The sequence below is a fragment of the Crocuta crocuta genome, unplaced genomic scaffold, assembly GCF_008692635.1.
Source record: "Crocuta crocuta isolate KB4526 unplaced genomic scaffold, BGI_CrCroc_1.0 scaffold163, whole genome shotgun sequence".
Classification (NCBI taxonomy): domain Eukaryota; kingdom Metazoa; phylum Chordata; class Mammalia; order Carnivora; family Hyaenidae; genus Crocuta; species Crocuta crocuta.
The window spans coordinates 1,647,778-1,673,959 of record NW_027529533.1 but is presented as its reverse complement, the minus strand read 5'-3'; the positions used below and the strand labels follow the sequence as shown (position 1 = coordinate 1,673,959).

The following is a 26,182-nucleotide window of genomic DNA, read 5'->3' as shown; positions in this document are numbered from 1 at the left end:
TTTTCCAACTGCTAAAGTTCCACTAGTGTATTTTCATTTTTCAATATCCCTTTCATTACACCGCTTCCTTTGCCTTTGGGCCTTTTGAATGGAAAAATCAAATATTTACAGCACTATGTAAAAGACGTGGATTCAAACATGACACATTCGACTTCCACAAAAATATATTTAATAAGCTTGTTATATAAAATCAAACATTTAACATTTTCAACATTTTATCAATTCAAACTCACTGATAACCGGGAGTGCTTTGTATTTTGGAAGATTACCTAAACTAAACATATTTACATATTTACAACACATGTAAATATAACAAGAGCTACTTCAACTTATGTTGAAATTCACAGAATTCTAGAGATTTATAGGCTAAAAGTGCCATAAATTTATCTGTAGTCAAATGTACTGCACTAATTATGAACAATAACTATTAAAAGGGAAAAAAAAACTGGGAGGGAAATGGGTCTTAAGTTCCATGACAACTCTTAGAAGATAAAAAATATATGAAATCAATTTGATGACCAAGATTTCTTAATGAATCCCTGATTGTCATTTTTGGCAGCTCAATGCAGTCCCTTGGGATGGCAGTGTGCTATACGCTGTCTGGAACCCTGCCCTGTCTCCTCAGAGCCATGCTACTAAATGCGGTAAGGGCCCTGGCCAAAAGTAAGGAAATGATAGCAGCTCTGAGTGCTGTATACACCTTTCCCATACAGGCTAAGGCCTTGTGCCTAAATTTATCACTCAGAGATTACAGGCCCTTTACCCTTTCATGCCAAAAAAAATACGTTCTCAATAGATTTTAAAAGGGTTCTTTACATTTTGTGAGGAGGTGAACCCTATGCATTATATATAGAAATGTATCACAATTAAGGTCCCAAATCCTCTTTGTGTTTTGAACTACACAATGATAGTATTTAAACCATCTGATTTCAGACAATATTCCACATTATAAAGCAGTACACATCTGTTTTCAAATACTGCATAGGTTCTGTCTTTTAAAGAAAGGTACTGCTCCTTTAAGAGTGTACCAAGTGATCATTTCCTATTTAATATCTGGTTATAATGACATTTCTTGCTGCATTTATCTCCACTGAGAATATTCAAAGCAGTTTCTAATATACAGCATTTAAGAAGTGTTTGCTGTGTTGGCTCTTAAAATGATAAACATTTTTTTTGCTCAATAAAATAATATTTTTAATAACAAAATACATGTAAAATTAGAATTTTATCATTTCCAAAAAGCTGCCTTTATTAACCAAAGTACTTGTTTGCAGTTTTTTTCTGTGAAAATATTTTAAAGCCCTTACAAAAACCTAAATTTTATTTTTAAAAAATTAACTTAAAAATTCTTGCCATGTTGCTGAGCATACCACTGCTGTCTTTGCTTGCGGTTTTCCAATTCTGTGAGCAGAGCCTGTCTGTAGGCTTCATACATTTTAACAATCTGTTCCAGTTCTTTCATGAAAAGCAACTTTAGCATTCCCTGGTATGTGTCCAGGTCAGCCAGCTGGAAGAGTTCCCACTTCAGAATGTGGTCATATCTGTTTTAAAACAAAATCATGCATATGTTCACAACACATACATAAATAGGTATTTATAGCAACCAAATAATTTATAAAGATTATATCTAACAAACCATAAGCTTTAATTAAAAATAACTGAGTTGTTAACTTATTTAAATATACTATTTCTTTAGGGAGAGGAGAAAACTGCTGATACTACTTCAATTTAAGTTAAAAATACCCACTTCTTTATCGATTATTCTAAAGGTAACATTAGTCAACAATTAACACAGATTTCAAACCACTGTGGTTCTGTAATTTCAGAAAAACACACATGCTATTCATAAGTTCACCTAAAGTTAATTATCAGCAACTTAAGAATGCTTTAGACCACATTATGCTTGAAAATAATATGTAAAAATGGCAAAGTCACTGAGTCATTAGTGTTGACAGAGCTTTCTGAAGAATGCTGTTCACTATAGGAAACAAGGAACTAAAAGGAGAATGAAGAGGAACCATCATTCAAGGGCTTTTATCCTGAGGTGAGTATACACTATTAAAACAGAAAAACTCAAGAAGAAAGGGCAGAATAAGTTCTTTTCAAAATGAGAGTAAGTATAGTGTAGAAGTGTGTGGAGAAAGACTCATCTAAGATTGTATTTACATATATCTTAGAAGGCTTTTTAGTCCTTCTGTGGTAAGTTGGTCCCAGTACTGAGAGGGAAGTAATAGGCAATAAAAAGCAGTAATTTACACTCTGAATTTTAAGACCTGAAGACATCACCTAATTTTCCCATTTTACAGATGAAAATACTGAAACCTAAAGAGGCTATATCTCTCTTGCAAAACTGTTTAGTGACTAAAAAAATTAGAAAGACAGAAAGAGTTTTTAATGTTAAGTTTAGACAAAGAGCTTGAACTACAGCAAGTCATATACTTATGTGATACTTAAGTTCTACTTCTCAAATCATACTGGAAAACAGATACAATAGGAAGCTTTGTAAATTCTAGTAAATTTATTTTTAATAGTTATTTGTATTTCCTACCCAATGATTCTTTGGTAATTCATTTACCATTTTATTCCAAAGTATCATCTAATATGTTTTTAAAAGGGGACACTGTAAACAAATAATAAGCAGTCAGTAAAAGCCGCATACTGTGTTTGGCACGCTGACATATTTCCGTACAACTTGGGTACAAGGATCAGGAACACCAAGTGCACAAAATGCAGAACCACAAGGTAAATAGATCTTGGGAATCCTAAATTTACCCATTTAATTACTTGAGTGCTGCAAATCTACTAACAGATATACTTGGTAGAAAGATTTAAGAGAGATACTACAAGAAATATTTAAGGAGCCTCTATGAAATAACAGTTACAAGGTATTTCCTAGAACCTCTGCCATGCATGTAGCTTAAGATCTTTCTTATTTGTTTGAAACAAATTCATGATTCCTAGCAAAAAAAACCTTTAAGTCAGAATTCCATAGCTAATGGGCATTTCAGCAATGTCTATTGATTCAAGATGCTTAAATGTGTGACAGCTGAACTGTAAGAACATTAAAGCTCATTTATCATCTGTGTACCTTCTAGTAAGGGAAAAGGGAGGAGATAAATTACTAAATATCACATTGTTTTAAGATAGGAATATCACTCTATAAGCATTCAAATTTTGAAAAAAGGAAAAAGAAATAGCTTCAGACAATTTTCTGACTTCCCTATCACAGCAATAAGCATCAAGAATAGGATGAAGGGTAGAAGCAACAAAATGAGAATAATTACAGAAAATCCTTTGGGAAGAAGAAAAAGCACTCTAGAACAGCAGAGATGAGAAAAGTATGCAATTTGCCAATTTCCAGTCCAAAGTCCCGCCCCCTATTTCTATGGGGTTACTTCCCTTCTCATATAAAACTTCCCAATATGCATGTTTTGTTTTTGTTTCTTAGGAAAAGTAAATATTTCCCATTCTTTCCTTCTTAACTAGCCAAATTATCTGATTCGCCAGGCTTAATTTTTAGTCAGTTATATAATATACAGGTAAATCATTCAGAAAACAGGCTGAAAACTATAGATAGTAAAAACTATCTTTTTGCTGTTTTTCCTAGGGCAGTATTTTATTAAAATATTTCTTATAAATAACCTATGCATGCAAACATCAACTGCTATAATCCTACCAAAAAAACTGTGTTCATACTCCAGTGGATGCTGTCTTTAAGGAGCCAAAAGTCCTACTATTTACAGCTCCAGGGACATGCAGCCTATGTCCCTTCATTGTGCCTGTCCTGCTTGTAACATTCTACCCACACCCAGCGCTGGGGCAAGACAACACTGCAGGCCCACCAAGCCATGAGGAATAAAATACAGTACACACAACAGTGCTGTTGGAACTGGTGTTGGGGTATACGTGTATGAGGAATAATGGAAAGTAAATATGTTCCTGATGGTCTTTTCCCTGTTATATATTAAACCTTATGATTTATTCTATAGTTCAGCTTGATTACAGTCATATGACGCATTACAGATTTCTGAAATACTTTAGAAATACAACTTTACTAAAATTCATCAAAAATTTAGAACATTATCTGTTTCTAAGTCAAATTCTGGAAGTATGTGCAAAATTGTTTTGGTAAATTACTGCTAGAGACAGAATTTTTTAAATTTCAGGAAGTTAGATTGGCAACTGTTAACAAAAGAAACAAAGATGGTAGTTTTTTGGCTAAAACCTCTCCTTGAATAGATAAATGATTCTCCATTATCTACTTCATAGAGAACTCATCGTTTGTTGACAGAACAGTATCAACTATTTCCATCCTCTTTAGAGACAAAAATTATGGGCCAACTAAAAAGCAACAGGTTCCTAAAACTCTTGTTTTAAGTTTTTAAGCCATAAAGAATACTTGCTCTCTTGTTTCAGACTGGCCCATTCTGAGAGTTCTGACCTATTTGGGAAAAAAAAAGAAAAAAAAAAAAAACTAAGTTGCTCATTTCCCAAAGTTTTATAGCTAGCTCACAGAACCAGAGTTGAAAGGGCTATCATCTCTGGGAGTCTGTTTCTTTTCATAAGAAGCAAGGAATTCCATTTACATACTATCTTTTTCCCCCAAAAGGAAAGCTTTTTTTTGTTATTCCTAAGGATGACTATAAAGTAGAAAAAACATGAAGTAGGAAGAACAACCCTCCTCAATCTTATCAACTCCCAGAAATAACAAAATTTAACAGCTGGGCACATATTCTTCCAGTGATAGGTCAACTGGTACCAAGAGTGAAAAAAGAGGAATAAAGGGAAGAAGAGTCCATCTGCCAAGATTCCTTATTCCATTCCTATACTATATAGATGACGATCAAATAAAGAGGCTTCAGTAGGCTGGCCCTGACACCAAACCAAACTAAATGTCTATGGATAATTATATACCTAACTTCAGATAAATTAAAGCCAAACTTTTGAAAAGTATTGTTTATATCATGCAAACTAAGATCTATAAATAAAACCTTTTAAAAAATAACATTGTCAAGGCTTAAATTTTACTTAGGGGGGAAAAACAAAGACCCTCCAGGATTGTTTTATCTCCACATCAGACCACAGAATAACAGCTGTCAATTTACAGACTGAGAACAATGTTTACGTTGGCCAAAAATTAATAAAAATTCATAATAAAAGACCAATAACTTTATGAGAATGTTAATGTGGTCTAAATGAGCAGAATCATGATCAAATAATTATGAGACAGATCCTTGAGGTAACCTATCAACTATTCAGATGAAAAGCCTGAATAGAAGCTAATAAAAACAAATGGCTCTAACCAAGGAAAACGTGTAAAATCTCTAGGCTAAAGGCATACACATATGCATGATTGAGCACACGTGCACACACACGGTTGGTAAATACATAACACGGCAAAATTTTAAATCAGAATTGGCTTAACCTTCTGCAAATTTTATTTCAGTGATCATCCTTTAAAAGTATGGAGAAGAGTTACTATTTCAAAAAATATCTATGAAAGGTTTTACATTCCTTTGACTTGAATATCAAAGAATTAATTTTTTTTTCCAAATTCAATGCCCAATAATCTAATACTCTCTAAAACTCTTCTTTAGGCTATTTTATAATGGTAATTTTGGTTTCTGAAATACAAAAAGGAAATGAGGAGTAAGACTACAAAAACATATAACTAAATGTTACCTTAACAGAGTTGTTAAAAGTACATGCAATTATTATGTGTGAAATGCCTAGCAAAGTAACAAGAATTTATTAGCTGCTCAGTATATAATAATTTATTAAGAGCATTATTAATGACAAAAATTAAGAGCATGATCTTTGCAACTAGAGATAAAGGTCTGAAATCTACCACTTAATAGTTGTATAATCTTAGCAAAGATAAAGCCTCCATTTTTAAATTTTTTAAAAAACATTTAACCTGTAAAATGGTTTTAGAAAGATTATATGAGATAACATAGGTAAAAGCTAGCACCATAAGATACATGGGAAGCACTGGATAATCAATAACTATTTACTTTCAAATGCCCCCTTTTCTGAAATCACAGCACTTTGTATATACCAATGTTACTAAACTTATCACATTGGGTATTGATCTGAGTACCTACTTTCGTTTTCCCAGATGAGAAAGGCCTGGCAAATTCACAGCCATCTTTAAAAACTGGCCCAAGTATTTTCTTCCATGCAGCTTTTCTAGCTCCACTAGTTATAAGAAACCATATTAAGTGCTTACACAAGGCAGCCACCATGCCACGTGCTTTAAAATGTGTGACAACTTATAAAAAAAAAAAGTGTGACCATTTTCCCTTCATAGTTCAGTAGAGGAAAAACAATTCTAATTTCAGGAACTTTCCCAAGGTCATTCAGTAATAAGTACATGATGGAGCCAGAAATCAGACTCAGTTTCCTTCCTGAGCGATCTTGACTACTTTTCTATACCTCTGTCCCCAATCATAATCATCATCATCATCATCTTTACTAAGTTCTCAATGTACAAGGCACTGTGATAAAAAATACTTTAGATGCACTATTTTACTGAAATCTTAATAACCTTAAGAATAGGTACTATTACTATCCTCAATTTACAGAAGATAGAACTAAGTTAAGGACTCTGCATAGGGTTACATACCTAGAAAGTATCAGGAAACTCAATCTCATCTCAGAACTTACAGCCACTACATATATTATTTCTTCAACATCCTTGTATCCTGCTATTTCTTCCTTGTACCCAGGAATGACTTGGGTCCTTATTTTTATTACAAGGTATGTATCACTTATATACAAGTTAATCTCCTCTTATGAGAACATTAAGCTCCTCACTGTATCCCTAATATAGCACAGGTCTACTCACAAAGATTCAATAAATGTTTGCAGAACTTATATTTCTAGTAAATGATCTTCAGACTTTATAACCTGTGACAGCTGTTCTTCAAGTAAAATATTTAAAAGCCCAATATTATTAAAAGAAAAAACATGGTACCATGTGGGTTAAGTAGCTCAAAGATTCCATTCAGGCTCCACTCACCCCTCAACAAAACTCTGTGCTATAAATTCACTTACTTCACAGGAGCTCGAGCATAAACCTGAAGCCAGTCAGGAATTTCTGCAGTATGGTACGGATTTGCAGGTACCAGCAGGGACTGATTTCTTTCAGTCTGCTGTGGCTGATATGTGACAGGAGGGGGCTGATCATACCGAGGTACGCTAAGAAAAAAAAAATCAACATTCATCAGAATAAAGGCTCTAAATCTAAGCAAGAAATTATAAAGAACAAATAATATTTAAATGTTTTTCAATGTGCCTCTTGCCTAAACTGAACTCCTTGTACCATATAAAAAACACAGAGATGGGGCTTTTTGTTTTTGACCATACCAAAAGATAAGTAAAATCTACCTTCTCCTGGAAACTAATAGGTCATTAGTGATGGATATACACCTAAGCTAAATCTTTACATATTTTAAAGAGATTTCTTCTGTCTGGTATTTAGTCTTTTCAAGGAAGCTTTTCAAGGAAGCTATAAAAAATGTGGAGATAAATTATAACCTTTATACAGAAGCTTAAAACTAGAATTATAATTTTCAGTACTAACTAGTAATTAGCTATACATTTAGATTGGAAACGTTGGTAGTTTGTCTCAAAATGAGAATGGATATTTTCTTCCTCCTTCAGGCTGAAAAGAAGATCTGGAATATGTAGTACAGCAGGAGTGAGGACTGGACTTGAAACATCTACATTAACTACAGTATTTCCTTTCTGTGTTTATAAACTTATGGAAGTTGGAATTGATTAGAACTCATTTTATATCACAGAGACTTAAAAAAAAAAAAGACCATCCTTTTAATTAGTTCTGATGTTGTAACTGGTGGGACAGAGAGAACAGCAAGGTGGGGAGAGAGCTGTTATATGGGAAAATGCTAAGGAAAAAGCATTGAACCAACTGAAGGCTAAAGACTGAAATCTGGAAGGCCAAAATGATCTATTTCAGAATTGGAGACAAAACTAGAAGAGCCTGCTCCAAACATAAATATTTATGTGTATACCAGAAAAGGTCACTACAATACTAAACTAAACTAGGATTAAAATAAATGTTAGACTGTGATTAACAATTTATTTATTTTTTAAATATTAGTGCTTATTTACTGTTGAGGGAGACAGAGACAGAGTGCAAGCTGGAGAGGAGGAGAGAGAGAGAGGGAGACACAGAATCCAAAGCAGGCTCCAGACTCCAAGCCGGCAGCACAGAGCCTAACGTGGGGCTCGGACTCATGAACCATCAGATCATGACCTGAGCCAAAGTCAGACACCGAACCGACTGAGCCACCCAGGCGCCCCTGTGATTAACAATTTAAAGATCAATATCCACTGAGTTCTACTCCTGAAACCAATACTACACTGTACGTTAACTAACTTGAATTTTAAAAAACATTAGTAATAAAAAATAAAGATCAATATCCAAATGGTATTGAATTTTATCCTTATCTCTTTTTTCTTAAGTAAGTACAAAGTAAAATATCCCTTGATAGTGCAACTGAGAAGTGGAAAAGAACTGCGGCTCTCAAGTCAAATATGCTTTGGGGTGGGTGCCTCAGTTTGGCCACCTTCCAAGTTATGTGAATATAGGCAAAACTGCTTCACTTCTCTAACCTTCAGCCTCCTTATTTGTAAAATTGCAATAAATTCATACCAAACACGGTTGTTCTCAACAGTAAATGAGCTAATGTAAGTCAAGAGTTCTGTATAAAGATTAGCATAACAGAGACAAACAACTATTTTTTTTTTTAATTTTTTTTAATGTTTTATTTATTTCTAGGAGAGAGAGAGAGAGACAGTGTAAGCAGGGGAGGGTCAGAGAGAGAGGGAGGCACAGACTGAAACAGGCTCCAGGCTCTGAGCTGGCAGTCAGCACAGAGCCCGACGCGGGGCTCGAACCCACGAACTGCGAGATCATGACCTAAGCGAGAGTCGGACGCTTAACCGACTAAGCCACCCAGGCGCCCCAAGAGACAAACAACTATTAACATGATCTATGTGAGCTTCAGAAAGGTGTTTATTCCCTCCTGTTTAATGTCTACAGACTTGCTAAGAGAAACCAACTGTGAAAATGCTTTGTAAACTGTAACAATTCCATAATAAAGGTTACTGATGATAAACAGAAAATTCAACTCAAGGGATGCGGGGGTGGGGCGGCTTGGTAGGTTAAGCATCTGCCTCTTGATTTTGGCTCAGGTCATGATCTCAAATTTGAGGTGGAGCCCCATGTGGGCCTCAGCACAGAGCGTGCTTAGGATTCTCTCTCTGACCCTCCCCCACTTGTGCATACATGTGCGTTTACTCTCTCGTAACATAAACAAACTTAAAAAAAACACTCAGCTCAATATACTCTCAAATCTGGTTGTCGGGACTACAAAGTCATCATGATAGCAATCTGTCATCACATTTGGTTTTCTGTTTTGTTTTGTTTTGCATTTTTCCATCATTATTCATCAGTAAAAATCACCGAGCTCCCACCATGTGCCTGTCTCTGTATAGGATGCTGGGACACAGCAGGAATAAGTGGAACTCATTCCTGCCCGTGGGTGGGAATCGTGATCAGGTAGAAGGGGAAGGACTCAAGTTACTCCCATGTCAAAGGCCTGAAAATGGAGTCCAGGGAAGACAGCAGCTTGCCTGAAATGGTATAGAGAGTAGGTGAAGGGACTGAGCCCAAAACAGGTAGAGTGGCCAGTTTGGCTCTTTTGAAGGGATTACAATTTCAATTGTTCAATAAACAATGACTGAGTACCACTAAATAAAATCTCTAAGGAAAAAAACTTTTCAAAGTTGAATTAATAAATCCAAAAATGTAAAATGATTAAAACTACACAATAATGATAAAGCTTAGTTTTTTAGGTGATAATATTAAAATCTATTTTCACAACAATTTTGATGGCTCTAAAAAATTCAAAGTTTGTTATAACCAAAGATCTGTATTATGCTACATGATACTAAGGAACATCTATCAACATGCTGATGATATTCTACCCATTTTTAATCTTACGTCTCAGAGACAGTTAACAGGAAATATTTTCATTAGTAAACTAATACTAGCTTTTTATATACTTTGAAATCCAGTGTGTATTTTACATTTACATACAACACACCTCAATTTGCATTAATACCATTTCAAGTGCTCAAGAGCCACATGTGACAACTGGCTACAGCAGTCACAGGACTAGAAGTGTGGCCATAAATGAGATCTATAGGATAAGCCCAAAGGATCACTTGCTACATTTATTTATTTTTATTAAAAAAAATTTTTTAATGTTTATTTTGAGAGAGACAGAGACATGAGAAAAGATAGCGGGGGGGGGAGGGGCAGGAGGGGTGGAGAGGGAGAGAGAGAATCCTAAGCAGGTTCTGTACTCTCAGTGCAGAGCGAGACATGGGGCTCCAACCCACAAACTGTGAGATCATGAACTGAGCCAATATCAAGAGTCAGAGGGCCACCCAGGCACCTCTCACTGGCTACATTTATTAAACAGATCTGGGATGTTTTGTACAGTTCCAGTTTTACTTTCTTGCCTCGCAACAGTAAAAAACAGAACATAAATGTCAGAAACTGAGTAAAAGAGTAAGATGTTATAATTCAGAAGAATATTTTGACACATTAGGAGGGAGGTCTCTATTACTTATAGAAATTGAAATGTAAATAGATGTTTTATTTATTTCAATTTCTGGATATCTACAATCAAAACACTCTGGCATACTAAAGCAGAATCTAATCATAAGAATACTGATCATGTTTTTGAGTTTGTCTAAAAAGTTTATATATATATACATATATATGTATATATATATGAAGCTTATTTTAGGGGGGAGAGAGAGACTGCGTGAGCAAGCAAGAGAGCACGGGGGAGGGGCAGAGAGAAGAAAGCAAGAATTCCAAGCAGGCTCTGCACTGTCAGCGCAGAGCCTGATGTGTGGCTTGAAGTCACTAACTGAGATCGTGGCCTGAGCCGAAATCAAGAGTCAGGCGCTGAAGTGACTGAGCCACCCAGGCATCCATTCTTTTTTGTTTTTAAAAATTTTATTTGAAAGTAATCTTTACACCCAACATGGGCCTCAAACTCACAACCCCCAGATCAAGAGTTGCACGCCATACTGAGCCAGCTGGGAGGCCATAAAAAAGTTGTTTTTTTTTTTTAGTTATTAAAACCATTACTGAATCTAAGTCCAAAGAAAAATGTCATAAACTTTGAAAAATAAAGCTTTCAAGTATCAGACTGCAGGATGCCTTGCTCTTTGATGAAAATAGGAGTTCAAAGTCTAACATTAGATAAATAACCTCAATACAAAAAGTTAAAAATAGAAGAGATACTATACCTAGGAGCACAAGGATGCCTATACTGAGCCTTCTTATTTGTATGATCCACATAATAGGTTCCAAATTCTGATGACTCAACTCGCTCCCATCCTGGAGGAAGTCCTTCTCGCTCAAGAGGATGGCTCCAATGAGTTGTATTTGTGTTGTGATCTATATAATATTTTCTCCCTCTCATTGTCCAGTCCACAGACCAGCCAGGAGGAAGAGGTAAATCTTCAGAACCATGGTTAGTTAAATTTCCTAAAGATGTAGCAGCAACTCTCCCAATACCTGAGGATAAAGAGAGAAAAAGAATAGAACAATTATTCAAAGCTAAAAGAATGCCATCTGAGAAACAGTTACAAAATTAACTATCCTGCTTAAACTCTTTGGTCAAAATCCATAATTTCATAATTATAAATAAAAATTTTCACCCTCTCTCTTAACTTCCCGTGCTCACGCTGTCTCTCTCTCAGAAATAAAAAAACATTAAAAATTTTTTTAAAAAGGGGGGGGCGCCTGGGTGGCTCAGTCAGTTAAGTGGCCGACTTCAGCTCAGGTCACAATCTCACGATTCATGGGTTCGAGCCCCGCATCGGGCTCTGTGCTGACAGCTAGCTCAGAGCCTGGAGCCTGTTTTAAATTCTGTGTCTCCCTCTCTCTCTGACCCTCCCCTGCTCACGCTGTCTCTCTCTCTCAGAAATAAATAAAAAACATTAAAAATTTTTTTTTCAATTTTCATAAAACTAGTATTACTAATATTTAATTACCCAAAAAAAGGGAGGAAACTAGACTTCCTCTTTGAAATTGGGTTTTTTTGGTTGATGCCTCCATCCCCAGGCTATAGAAACATTTAACTATTAAGCAAAGCCACTTAAGTATGTATGCTGCTAAAGGAAAAGTAAGGAAAATAAAATTTCACCCCACTCAAGATTTAAGATTTGACATTTCACCTAAAACAGCAAAAATAAATTTGTAAAATGATTTCCGGTTTATGAGTTCTTAAATATAATTTAGCTGTGCCCTAGAACTATTAAGTAAATTTATCAAGGTAGCATCATATGAGGTTAACATACAAAAATCAATTAAATATCTGTATACTAACAACTGGAAATAAATTATACCACTTATTACAGCTCCAAAAAATCAAATATTTACATATAAATAAAACAAAATACAGACAATAAATTACATGGAGAATCTGTATGCTGAAAACTACAAAACATGATGAAAAGAACTGAAAGATGAGCTATCATGTTAATGGACTAGAAGACTCAATACAGGTAAGATGCCAATTCTTCCTGAAATGACCTTTAAGATAATTCCAACCAGGGCGCCTGGGTGGCTTAGTCGGTTGAGCGTCTGACTTTCGCTTAGGTCATGATCTCGCGGTTCGTGGGTTCGAGCCCCGCGTCGGGCTCTGTGCTGACTGCCAGCTCAGAGCCTGGAGCCTGTTTCAGTCTGTGACTCCCTCTCTCTCNCCACCAAAATTGCAGCAGTTTTGTGGATACAGACAGAAATAGGCAGACTCTAAAATGTATACGGAAAAACAAAAGAACCAGAGAAGCCAAGACAAAATTTTGTTTTAATTTTTTTAATGTTTATTTGTTTTTGAAGAAAGAGAGAGAGAGGATGAAGCAGGAAAGGGGCAGAGAGGGGGAGACAGAATCCAAAGCAGGCTCAAGGCTCTGAGCTGTGAGCACAGAGCCCGACATGGGGCTCGAACTCAAAAACCAGGAAATCGGGACCTGAGCTGAAGTCGGACACTCAACCAACTGAGCCACTCAGGTGCCCCGAGAAGCCAAAAAAAATTTTTTAAATAAGAATAAGGTTGGAGGCTTCAAGCTACCTTTTTGTTTGTTTTATAATAATCTCTATGCCCATAGTGGGGCTCAAACTTATGACCTTAAGATCAAGAGTCACATGCTCTACCGACTGGGCCAGCCAGGCTCCCATCATAATACCTGATTTTAAGACTTACTATAAAGATACAGTAATCAAGACAGTGTGGTATTAGCAAAGGACAAACAGATCAATGGAACAAAGAATCCTAAAATATACCTACACATGCACGATCAACTGATTTTTAACAAAGATGAAAAAGCAATTTGATAAAGGATAGTTTTTTCAACAAATGGTGTCGGAACTGGACAGCTATATGCAAAAAAATTAATCTATACATCCTACCTTCTATAAAAATAAACTTAAGATGGATCATATACCTAACCATGAAACATAAAACTGTAAGCCTTTAAAAACAAAAAAAGGATACATTTTTGTGACCTTACCTTAGGCAGAGTTCTTATCATATGCTGAAAAGTGTAACCCATAAAAGAAGCTGTATACAAATGTTCACAGCAGCTTTATTCATAATAAGCAAAAACTGGAAACAGCCCAGATTCTTTAACAAGTGAATAGGTTAAACGAACTGATAGATATATACCCCAGAATACTAGTCAGTAATAGAAAAAGAGGAACTATAATACATATAACAATTTCTAGCAATCTCTAGGGAATTATGCTGAGTGAAAAATGACAACTTATCTCAAAAGGTTAATAGCTGTATAATTCTATCTATGTAACATTTTTGAAATAATAAAATTTTAGAAATGGAGACCAGATTAGTGATTATTTGCCAAGGCTGGAAAGAGAGGTGAGTGTGGTTATAAAAGGGCAAACATAAAAGATCCCTGTGGTGACAGAACTGTTCAGTGTTTTTTCTTTTTTTTCTGTGAGAGAGAGAGAGACAGAGAGACAGAGACAGAGAGACAGACAGCACGAGCAGGGGAGGGTCAGAGAGAGAGAGGGAGATACAGAATCTGAAACAGTCTCCAGGCTCTGAGCTAGCTGTCAGCACAGAGCCGGACGCGGGGCTCAAACTCATGACCTGAGCCGAAGTTGGACACTTTACCGACTGAGCCACCCAGGTGCCCCTTCAGTGTCTTTACTACGGGGTACTGGTTCAATACAAAATCTATATGTGATAAACTGTAAAACTACACACAAATGAGTTCAAGTAAAACTAGGGAAATATGAACATGATGAATCAACTGTTTCAAGGTCAACATCTTAGCTATATTATACTATAGTTTTGCAAAGTGTTAGCAATGGGGGAAGTGTACAGAGGATCTAAGTTATTTCTTACAACATTATAATTACAAGTGAATTTACAATTATCTTGACAAAAACTTTAAAAAACGGAAAGAGATATAACCTTTAGATTCAATATATATGTAATACCTGCCAAACACATGGTATAGAGACAGAATAAGAACAGTAAAGAAAGTAGTGGAGATAAGAACAGAGCATAATGCAAAATTAGTTAGCCAAAACACTATCCTGGTATTTTCTCCTTTTCCCTCCACAACCTTCCACCCTCTCTAGCAATCTTAGGAGGGGATTTCAAACAACTGGCAAAGGAAAACTCAATTTATTCAACATGTATTATAAGAAGAGCACAACTTCAATTCTTAAGAAAAATTAAAGAGTTTTGCAAAAAGGTACAAATTTATTAAAATGAACATTCAGAAAAATGTCCCAACGCAGAGAAAAAAAATGCAACTAAATATTCTCCCATTAATTCAAAGAAAAAAAAGAAGAAGCAATCAACTCTCTGAAGGAAAGCCACCAAGAAAAGCAAGAACCCCAAAGATAAGATGGGAAGACAACAAAGATAAAAGCTGTGCTCAGGAAAAGATGAAGACAAAACTGGAAGAACAAACCCACAGTGTTGGTTACTTGTTACAATGGAGAAAACTTGGCAAATCTTAACCAAGTACAAACGTTGGTATCACCAGTAATGTCATATCATATCATGTACCTCCCTATATTTGACATGAAGAGGATATTCCACGTCTGTGGTATTCTTACCAAAAACTAAAATCCCACTCTAATCATGAGAAAAACAGGAGACAAATCTAAATTGAAAGATGGTCCACAAAATATCTGACAAGTATTCCTCACAACCATCAAGGTCATGAAAAACAAGAAAGGACTAAGCAACTGTCATAGACCAAAGAACACTAGAAGACATGACAACTAAATGCAACAATTTGATAAGAGAGCCAAGATGTCCACAAAGTTCCAAAATGGCTCATCAACTTTACCAATGCCATAATGATTCCTAACCTTTTCATGACACACCCACCTATACTTCCTGAAAGTACCATGTGCACTAATTTTTTTTCAAACTATTTGGGATAATTTTATAAAACTTACTGAGAGAAGAATGTACAGTACAAAAGGACTAAAAGCCACAGATTTAAAACAAAACATTCCTAGTAATAAAATAGTTCTAGCAGACAGGGGGGAAGAAGCTGTATCAAGCTTTTACACATGAGACCTCTGTTCACCCAGAAAGTTGAAACTTCAATAACCAAACAGGCCAACTCTGGAAAAAGCATAGAAGAGAACATAAGACATAACACTCTTACAAAGGGCAGGACACTAACAATTATTGGTGTCTCCTCTGTCCCTGGTCTTTTCCAAATGCAGTATTTTATATTCAAAATAACTCTACAGGTAGCAGTATCCTACCAGTTTACAGATGAGGAAACAAAGGTTCAAGTAACATTTTACCAAAACCATAGAGTTGGTATATGGTCAAATGACAAATTTATTACTAACAAAGTAGTCACATAAAAAATCCACTGTTAATTCTTCAAAGAAAAAATATGACTACCATTAATAAAAGAAAAAGCCAGCCACCAATTTTGAACTCAGTGGAAAAATAAGAAAAAAAGAAAAAAATAAGAACTTGTTTCTGAGATACAAGGAAAAAAAAAACACTAGTTTTCCATTATTTCAATTAGTCTCAGAAAAGAATGAGTGGCATTCATAATCCTCAAAATCCTCATATAAACATCTTCCATTTATATATATAAAGTAAAACATTCATAAGCTAAATACATTATTTCCCAAACACAAGGATAAAGGGTAACACAAGGATATTATTTTGTCTCTCCACCAAGACTTACTAGGTACGTTGCCAAAGAATTTAATCTCACACAACCAGGAAAGGATCTGTGAAATCTGCCCTTACAGACAAAGCTCAAAAATTCTGGTTTGCTAATTTTGTAGGGGCTACAGAGAATAAAATGGAATCTGGAACTCTAAGGAAGGTCCATAGGCTGCAGGATAATAAATACTAAACATCATAGCCCATGTTATAATCAAGATGTTGATAAAGAGATTGAAGCATTGAACCAAGCCAACTACTTTTTCTCCTTCTCTGCAAAATAATTACAAAGTTGTGTCCCTAAAGATTATTTGTATCTCCTTAAAGATGATTCTGAGCTCACTAAATATTTATGCATTTCCTGGAGTAAACATAACTTCAGTGTTTTTTTTGTAAACACGGACACTTTTCATTCAATTTTGGTAACGTGAGTTCATTAGTTAGAGCCTTGGATCAGGTTCTCTGCTGTTAGCACATAGCCTGCTTGGGATCCTCTGTCCCCCTCTATTTCTGCCCCTCCCCCACTCATGTGTGAGCTCTGTCTCAAAAATAAACACTGAGGCACCTGGGTGACTCAGTCAGTTAAGTGTCCAACTGTGTCTCATGATCTCACAGTTTGTGAGTTTGAGCCCCACTATTTGGGCTCTATACTGACAGCTCAGAGCCTGGAGCCTGCTTTGGTTCTGTGTCTTCCTCTTTCGTTGCCCCTCCCCACCTTCACCCCCCTCCTCAAAAATAAACATTTTAAAATAAATGAATAAATAATAAAAGTTTTCAGGCACCTGAGTGGCTCAGTCAATTAAGTATCCAACTCTTGATTTTGGCTCAGGTCATGATCCCAGGGTCATGGGATAAAGCCCTGCATCAGGCTCTGCAGGGAGTACGGAGCCTGCTTAAAAGTCTCTCTCTCTACCTCTGCTCCTCTCCCTATGTGCATGCTCTCTCTTTCCCAATCAATCAATCGCTTTAAAAATCTTTTATTTAAACCTATATAGAACTAAATTATTTAAATGCAAAACAAAGGAATTCATTCTGCCATTAGTACTCCAACTAAAGACTTCCCGTTCACAGTAGAATTCTTTCCTTTGGCACGAAGATTAGGTGCCTGACCAGTACAGTGGCCAAAACGTTAAAGGTCAAATTTCACAGCTAAACCTAGAACTTGCTAGGCCCTAAAACCCTCTAAAATCTTTATACAACCTGTTTCTGGCTTCTGCCAAAAACAGTAAGATTTAAACCCTTGAGATTAGGTGTTTCCTGAAAGTCTAAGTAACTGGCAGGATATACTACTTCATTAAGTCATTACAAAACTCTTTTTGTCCACATCTTTTTAATGTTTACTACATTAGGAAGAGCAATCAAAATTTAAAAGGGTTGTGGAAATAAATCTGTCTATAGCACATCTTTATCCTCCCACAAACTTGCTTTCTCCTTTCCATTCCCCTCAAATTCCTTGAACTACTGTCAGCATAAATCTTGAAAATATAATTAAATTTCAAGTCTTTTCAGGATAAATACAAGAAACTTCCAGCTATTTCTTCATATTCAGTTTTTTTTCCTTCTGAAAAACACAACTGTTAGGCTTTACTGCTTGGTTAATAATTGATTTTTAGTCTTTCCCTGACACTTAAGAGACTCCTTCAAAGAAGAACTGTTTTTTTCCTAAAAGGTAAAACATTAAATCTTATTGCCCTGATAGAAAATGTTAGTAAGTGAAATTTCTCAAGTATATGATCACTGCTCCAATAAATACAAGTCTTTTTTTAAAATGGCATTCTTGGGGCGCCTGGGTGGCTCAGTCAGTTAAGTGTCCGACTCCAGATCAGGTCATGATCTCACAGTTTGGTTCTAGGGTTTGGTCCCACATCAGGCTCTGTGCTGACAGCTCAGAGCCTGGAGCCTGCTTCAGAATCTGTATCTCCCTCTCTCTGCCCCTCCCCCACTCGCACTCTGTCTCTGTCTCAAAAATGAATGTTAAAAAAGAATTTTTAAAAAAAAATAACATTCTTTAAGGGTACTTGGGTGGCTCAGTTGGTTAAGCATCAGACTCTTGGTTTTGGCTCAGGTCATGATATCATGGTTTTGTGAATTTGAGCTGTATATCAGAGTCTGCACTGACAGTGTGGAGCCTGTTTGGGATTCTCTCTCTCCCTCTCTGTCAAAATAAATAAATAAACTTAAAAAAAAATTAAGTTTAAACTTACAAAAACTACGTCAGACTGCCACTAAGAGAGGATCACTAGAAATTCAGTTCTTGCAGTATTTGTGATTCAGAATTTTAACACAGTATTGTAACTTGGTGGCATTATTAATTCTAAATACTTATATTTAGACAGAAAAATGTTAGGAGTTCTATTATTCCTGCTACCCCTCAGCTGACCAAAACTGTCTTAAGTCTCCAGATATGAAATCCTGGACTCATTCATTTAGTCAACCATTTATATTTGGAGGACCTCCTATGCAGTCAAGGGCTATGCTAATCCTACCTGACTTTTCTCTTTCCCTCATCTCTCATATCCCATTTGTGGCCAAGTCCCATCAATGCAGATGGGTCCCACTTCTCCCCTTCCTAAATGCTTGCAGCTGAGGTCAGGTCCTCATTGACATTTAAAATAATCTCCAAACATGCACCAAGTGGAAGATTATGGATTTGATTATGGAGTCACCAAAACTACTCATAAATAGTGTATAATATTAAGAAACTTATTCAAGTAGGGGCGCCAGGATGGCTCAGTCCATTATGCATCTGACTCTGGCTCAGGTTGTGGTCTCCTGGTTTGTGGTTCAGGCCCTCTACTGGGCTCTATGCTGAGAGCTTAGAGCCTGGAGCCTCCTTCAGATTCTGTCTCGCTCTCTCTCTGCCCCTCCCCTGCTCATGTCTCTCTCTGTCTCTCAAAAGTGAATAAATGTTAAAAAATAAAAACTTTTTTTTAAAGAAAAAAAAGAAACTCATTCAAGTAAATAGCAGAGGTATGAAACTATAAGAATGTAAGCACAACGTGAAAAAAAAAAGAATGCCATAAAAAAAAAGATGAAGGAAATTAACTAAAATACTATGAATCTCTGGCCTGATGGGCACTTTCCCTTAATTTTTCTGCTTTTTTGCAAACTTTCTACAGCAAGCAGCTATCACTCTAAAAAATAAATTTATTTTTCAAAACTTACTATTTGGGTTGGATAAATTATTCCTGAGGTTTAAAATTACTCAATATTAGAAACAGCCAAAATAAACACCAAAGTATGCAACTGTCTAATCCTTTGACCTAGATGCTCTTTGAAAACAAAAAGACACTGGGGCACCTGGCTGGCTGAGTCAGTGGAGCATGCGACTCAATCTCAGGCTTGTGAGTTCGAGCCCCACGTTGAGAGTAGAGATTACTTAAAAAAAAAAAAAAACTTATAAACAAAGCATTCATCCATGCTCATTTCTACATGCCTAGGAGAGGTCTGCTCTTTGCGGTCCCAATGAGATTCCAAAGTCAGCTTTCACAAAATAAGCTTTTACCATGTATTTTCCATTATTCCTCAATTTTTAAAACTTCAGTGATTTACTTTCTTCTAAAACCAGAATTCTCATTTTTCTTTCAAAAGCATCACAGATTTGCCCTTTTCTCTCCCTTGCCACTGGTACCTGCAATTAACTTTTTTCTAGTCATCTATCCTTAGTCCAACTAATAATCTTTACACACTGCTCTTGTAAAATGACTTTTTTGGGGTGTCTGGGTAGCTCAGTCGGTTAAATGTCCAACTCCAGCTCAGGTAATGATCTCACAGTTTGTGGTTTTGAGCCCCACATTAGGCTCTGTGATGACAGCTCAGAGCCTGGAGCCTGATTCAGATTCTGTGTCTGCATCTCTCTGCCCCTGCTCTGCTCAACTCTCTCTCTCTCAAAAATAAACATTACAAAAGTTTTTTTAGGGGCACCTGGGTGGCTCAGTCGGTTAAGCATCTGACTTCAGCTCAGATCATGATCTCATGGTTCGTGGGTTCGAGCCCCGCCTTGGGCTCTGTGCTGACAGCTTGGAGCCTAGAGCCTGTTTCAGATTCTCTATCTCCCTCTGTCTCTGCTCCTCCCCTGCTCATGCTCTGTCTCTCTCGGTGTCTCTCAAAAAGAAATAAACATTAAATGACTTGTCTTTTTGAAATCTTTGATGGCTTTGTTTGACTCATGTTTAAATCCTTCAGCCTGTTATTGATCCACGAAGCTCCCCATTCCATCTCACATATTTCTTTCTTCAAACCAGAACTACATCATTCTTTGGATTTACATATCTACTATGTTTTCACCAGTAGATTCCCAATTTTCCACCTACAATGACCTTCCTCTGCCCCTGTTTAAAGTCCAAGCTCAAAGCACAGTTTCAAGTCCTACCTCTTCAATGAATCATTCTTTTAGATATCCCAGCCCGGGGCACCTAGGTGGCTCAGTTGGTTAAACATTCGGCTCAGGTCATGATCTCACAGGTTCCTGAGTTCAAGCCCCACAATGGGCTCTCTGCTGTCCCTTCAGAGCTGGCTTCAGATGCTCTGTCCCCCTCTCTCTCTCTCTCTGCCCCTCCCCGGCTCATGTATGGGCACAGGAACTCTCTCTCAAAAAAAAAAAAAAAAAAATTCTAGCCTACCCTATCTCTTCTGACTCCCTATTGTACTTAGTACCACAATGTTTAACAACTGTTCAGTGATTACTGTGCATATGTTGGTTTTGTTTCCCAAATAAGATACCATAAGGGTACAGACTGCAGATACCACGAAGGTCAGAGAAAATGCCAGACACATAATGATTAATACTAAATGAATAAAATGTTTTCTACACTCGTGCTCCAAACTATCTTTAAGTCACCTTGTTTGAAGTTCCCTGAGTTAAAAAGTAAATGTCTTATGTATTTATTTTTATCCTGTCAAGATTAAAGGCCTACAAGTATCAAGAAAAAACCAATCAGATAAAAAAGTTTAATTTTCAGCTTGCTTCAGTTTATCTAGTGTAATCCAGTACTTTAGGAAAAAAGTAGAATTGTGCATTTCTCCTATCTCTTCTGTTCCTTGTACAAATATCCCCAAGTTAGCAAATATGGAAAGCATATTTAAAAAAATTATATGGCTAATATATTTGTTCATTCCAAAAACAACAACAAAAGACAGGCTTNGCCTGAAGCCTGTTTCAGTCTGTGACTCCCTCTCTCTCTGACCCTCCTCTGCTCACGCTGTCTCTCTCTCTCTCTCTCTCTCCCCTAGAAATAAATAAAATATTAAAAAAAAAAAAAAGACAGGCTTAACACACACCATTTGACAGAAGTCTTTCTGACCAACCTGGGAAATAATTATCGAATTATGAAAGCAGTTTTGTTAAAAGAAAAAATGTAGGTTCTACCCCTTACCATGCTCAATTCTTCCCATCCACCTTTCTTCTCTCAAGTTTAAGTCCACTTACTTTGAAACACTAACATTCCCATTCTACTAAACCTAAACTTACATTTAGCCCAATTGTAGACATTAAATTCCCTGGGTTTTCAAGGTTCTTAGTGTTAACAGTCTAGAAAGGATTCAGTTAAGTGCCAAGTTTTTATAAAATGAGTTAAGAGACACAAAATTCTTTCACTCAGCATAGATTAATACTTATTTGCAAGCTAGTTTAACAAAACTTTCAAAATGGAAAAGTATTTTTCTGGGAGTGTCTGTTGGCTTCCCAAAACAATCCAGAAAAGAGCATCTTTTTAATTGTTAGTAAATCTAATGTAGGATTTATAATTTTAGGTTACCTGAGGCATGCCTCCCCTGATTCTGTGGCATTCTTTGGAAGAGATCGTGGTTGTATTCATAATATCTATAGTCTTCATGTCCACGATCTCCAAGTGGGCGCCTTCTCTGACCATCAAAATAATTATCTGAATAATAATATCGGGAACCAGAGTCTCCATTTTCAACAGCAAAATTAACTTCTGTTAAAAATGACTGAGAAGATCCATATTCCCTAGGGACATCTGCTAGACTTCTGGCAAGATAAGAAGGTGCAGATAATCTGTTGCTTTCTCTTCTCATTATTTCATGAGGTGTTCTTTGAATTGGAGTTCTAAGAAAACTCTGGTTTCTTGAAACTATTCCATCTCCAGAAGCTGAAAAGGCATTAGGGCTTGAATCTGGCAAACAGATATCAGTTCGTCTTGGAATTGTTGGACCATGCCGAATAAATGAAGGCATGAGATCTACAATAAAACAGAGTAAAATGACCACTTCATTAAGAAATAAATACTTTTCAAAAGTTGTTCATTTACGCCTATTACCCCAAAATGCAAAATTTCAATGGACTCAAGCACACATCATTTAAAATTCTGACTGAAGAAGATAGTACTTGGGTATTTTAAAATTAAGGCTAACTAATATTTTCCCACTCAAATGAAATTCTAATTTGGATGAATGGGGTTATGTGTAAACTTTGAATCAAATGTATTCTACATACCACCACACAAAACATGATGAAATGCCAGTAAGCTTAATTATGGTTAATGAAGTACTCATGAATAAATGTGTAAAAATAGGAAACAATTTAACAAATCAACAGTTAACAAGTATAATTTAAGATTATTCTTTGTTTTGTTGATTTCAGTTCATTTTCAAAATTCCCAAAAATCCTTTTTCAAGCAAACACAATTTCAAAAATAAAACAAAACATATGCTATTCCCAAATATGTAGATTCCTTTAAAAAAAACTTTAGGGGGCTCCTGGGTGGCTTGGTCAGTAGAGCGTCCAACTTCAGCCTCGCTCATGAACTCACCATTCCCAAGTTTGAGCCCTGCATTGAGCTCTGTGCTGACAGCTCAGTCTGGAGCCTGTTTCAGATTCTGTGTCTCCCTCCCTCTCTCTCTCTGCCCTTCCCCCACCTGCGCTGTCTCTTACAGAAATTTAAAAAATAAACATTCAGAAATTTTTCTTAAGTAAAAAAAGAACAACAAACTTTAAAATAATTAACCTGTTTTCCTCTCAGAAGTACCAGTACACTAGTACACCAATAGCTGGAAAGCCAAAAGTTCGGCTATGAAAATTAAAAAATAAAAAGATCTCATTTCAAAGAGGCACACAAATGTTGAATCAGTTCAAAAATGCCAAGCCTCAAACTATGGCTCCCTTAAGAACAAGTAATTATAATTCAAAACAAAAGATAACAGTAGAACAATGGCCTTCAGGATATAGTACTTCTGAATATAGAACTTAAATAGCTTAGACACACCAGGTTAGAAAGCAAATACTTTATAACAATAAGAAAACTAGATTTGAACATTTTTATTAGTTAAGTAAACAATTAGTACCGATATTAATAAACTTCAGAAGCTAACTCTAGAAAATTAATATTCAAACAAGTCTCAAAACTCGAAACTAAAAAATAAAATAGTACACCATTATTTGCTTTAAAGTACAGCAGACTTATTTCATGATTTTAAGTCATGTTTAATAAAGTTTATTTGCAGCAAACTGCAAGCTGCAACTAAAAACCTAAGAGCATATGTAACTGAAAAATAAACTGCTAAAAAAAGGTTTAAAAATCCATTTTCAAGGGCACCTAGCTGGCTCAGCAGGAAGAGCAATCAGCTCCTGATTTTGGGGTCATCATTTCCAGCCCCACATTGGGGGTAGAGATTACTTAAGTAAACTTAAAAAATAAATATATAAAAATCCATTTTCAGGTTACTGATACACCCATCTGATGTACTTTGATGTTCTACTAAGAAAGACTGCAAATACAAGAATAACTCTCAAGCTGATGATGCGGTTATTATTTTTTAAAAAAAAACATGGTCCACACCTGGTGGCTCTGTTGGTCAAGTGTCTTGTCCAACTCTTCATTTGGGCTCAGGTTATGATCTCACAGTTATGTGAGTTGAGTCCCGCATCAGCCTCTGTGCTGTCAGTATGGAGCCTGCTTGTGACTCTGTCTCTCTCTCTCTGCCACTCCCCCACTTTCACTGTCTCTGTCTCTCTCAAAACAAATAACTAAACTTAAAAAAAATGCTGTCCACAACTTTCTGTGTGATCCTGGATAAACACTAGGAACCTCTATGAACAACTTTCCCAATTACAGTATGAGGTAATTAATGGTTAAGTCACAAGGTTATTACGAGCTTCCAAGAAGGACACTTAACACCAAGTGTCCAGAATGCAGTATGAACATCAAAATATTAGTTCCTCACATCACAAATGTTCTGAACACACGAACAAAAATTTAAAAGATTCAGTTGAAAAATCAGAGTCAAATACTTAAATTGAAGAGTGATGGGGAGATGAAATACAAACTATTAAAAAAGAACTTTCTGCCAATTTCTCCTAAAATACTATAGAAATCATTTTGAGTACCTCGCCTTTTTTGGAGTCGGGGGGAGGGTGTTATTTGAAGCAATTCACATGATTTTGGCTCTCTACTCTAAGATCTAAGATTGATGAGGCTTTGGGTAGCCGCTACAATAGCGACGGTCAACTGTCACCTCTTCACCTCTGCATCCAGCAAAAGGGCTAAGGAATTCTACCCGAGTTTGCACAACTTCCAGCAAGTACGAGTGACACCCGAAAAGTCTGCAAACACAAGACATATATCGAAGTATCGAGAAGAGGAAAAACTATGCCCCAGTCTAATCACTTTCACCCTTACAGCATCAGGCAATCAACAACCGAAGTGTTTCCGAAAGAACCTCTTGCTTCCAGTAATCAAAATGAAACGACACTCTGCCACGAGAGGACAGGAAAGTTTGTTGTTTTTAGGGAGGCCCACGGGGGAGGGACTAATCTGTTTCTTAACTTTATCGGCTTTCAAATGATGACCACCACGTCGGGCACACAAAAAATTCAAGAGCAGTATTTCACAGAGCCCAACAGCAAAGAAAGGCCGCGGGGAGCCGCNGATGGGTGCGCCCCGCCCGACACTCACTCCGCAGCAGAGGCGACGTCTCCTTCTTCACGTACTTCCCCTGCACCTCGGCGGGCTTGGACACTTCGTTTTTGGTCTTCTTTCGGGACAGCATCCTTNCTAGAACTCCGTGAGCAGAGGCCAGAAACGCCCGGCCAGGGCCATGGTCCGCCGCGGGCCGCCTAGTAACCGCTACCGCCGCCGCCGCCGCCACCACCGCCTACGTCCCGTAAACTTTCCCCGCGGCCGCTGGGAATTCTGGGAAACTCTACGCTGCGCGAGCGCCGCCGCCGCCCTTCCCCCACCCCAGGTCCGGGGCGCGGCTTGGGCTGCGGGACGCCGGGAGGCGCTGTGAGCTAACGCGCCGGCCCCACCGCCTCCTCCTCGGAGAAGCTGGTCCTGCGGACCGCAGAGAACGGAAGACCAAGTCCGCCAGACTGAGCGCGGAGGCCGTCGCACACTGTTGGTGTGGAACCCCTTCTACACCACAGATTTTCCCCCGGGACCTTGAGGGAGCGGGCGACGCCCCCCGACGCGTTCCCGTCGTCATCCTTGAGTGAGGACGTCCCTCTTGGAGTTTCTTGGGCTGGTAAATTCAGGTCCCTGCTAACCCCGAATGCGAATAGAGTTGAAAAACCACAACCCTCCGGCTAGTGCGGTGACAAAGAATTCAAGATGCCCCTTCTAATTGAGAACATTAATCTGTCCAGTACTAATTTAAAGCTATCATCTCCTGTAGGCCAGGGTACGTCTTTCTGATAAGGGAAAAACGGAGGAAAGAAGCAAAATGGAGTTTACACTACTTCTTACTTATGTAAATTTGATGTTAGCATAGTGTATTACCATCAATCTCATTGTTACATTTAATTACCACATAATTCCTCTTGGAATTAAATATTACAATCTTAAGATTTTTTTTTTTTAGTATTTTAAGCACTAAAGGTCAAGATCTGAAATTTTTAATTGAAAACAGAACTTAGTTTCTTCTGTGTAACT

General features: G+C 37.0%; 1 protein-coding gene across 1 annotated transcript; it reads right to left on the bottom strand.

The window, feature by feature from the left end:
- Nucleotides 1-152: 152 nt before the first annotated feature.
- SAV1 (salvador family WW domain containing protein 1) lies at nt 153-25,301 on the bottom strand. Its single transcript, XM_077761260.1, has 5 exons — nt 25,208-25,301; nt 22,052-22,495; nt 11,359-11,629; nt 7,057-7,200; nt 153-1,541 (listed from the first exon to the last, which is right to left on the bottom strand). Exons 1-5 carry the CDS (start codon nt 25,299-25,301, stop codon nt 1,340-1,342), a joined length of 1,155 nt encoding a protein of 384 aa, XP_077617386.1. The 3' UTR covers nt 153-1,339.
- Between the last annotated feature and the right edge of the window lie 881 nt (nt 25,302-26,182).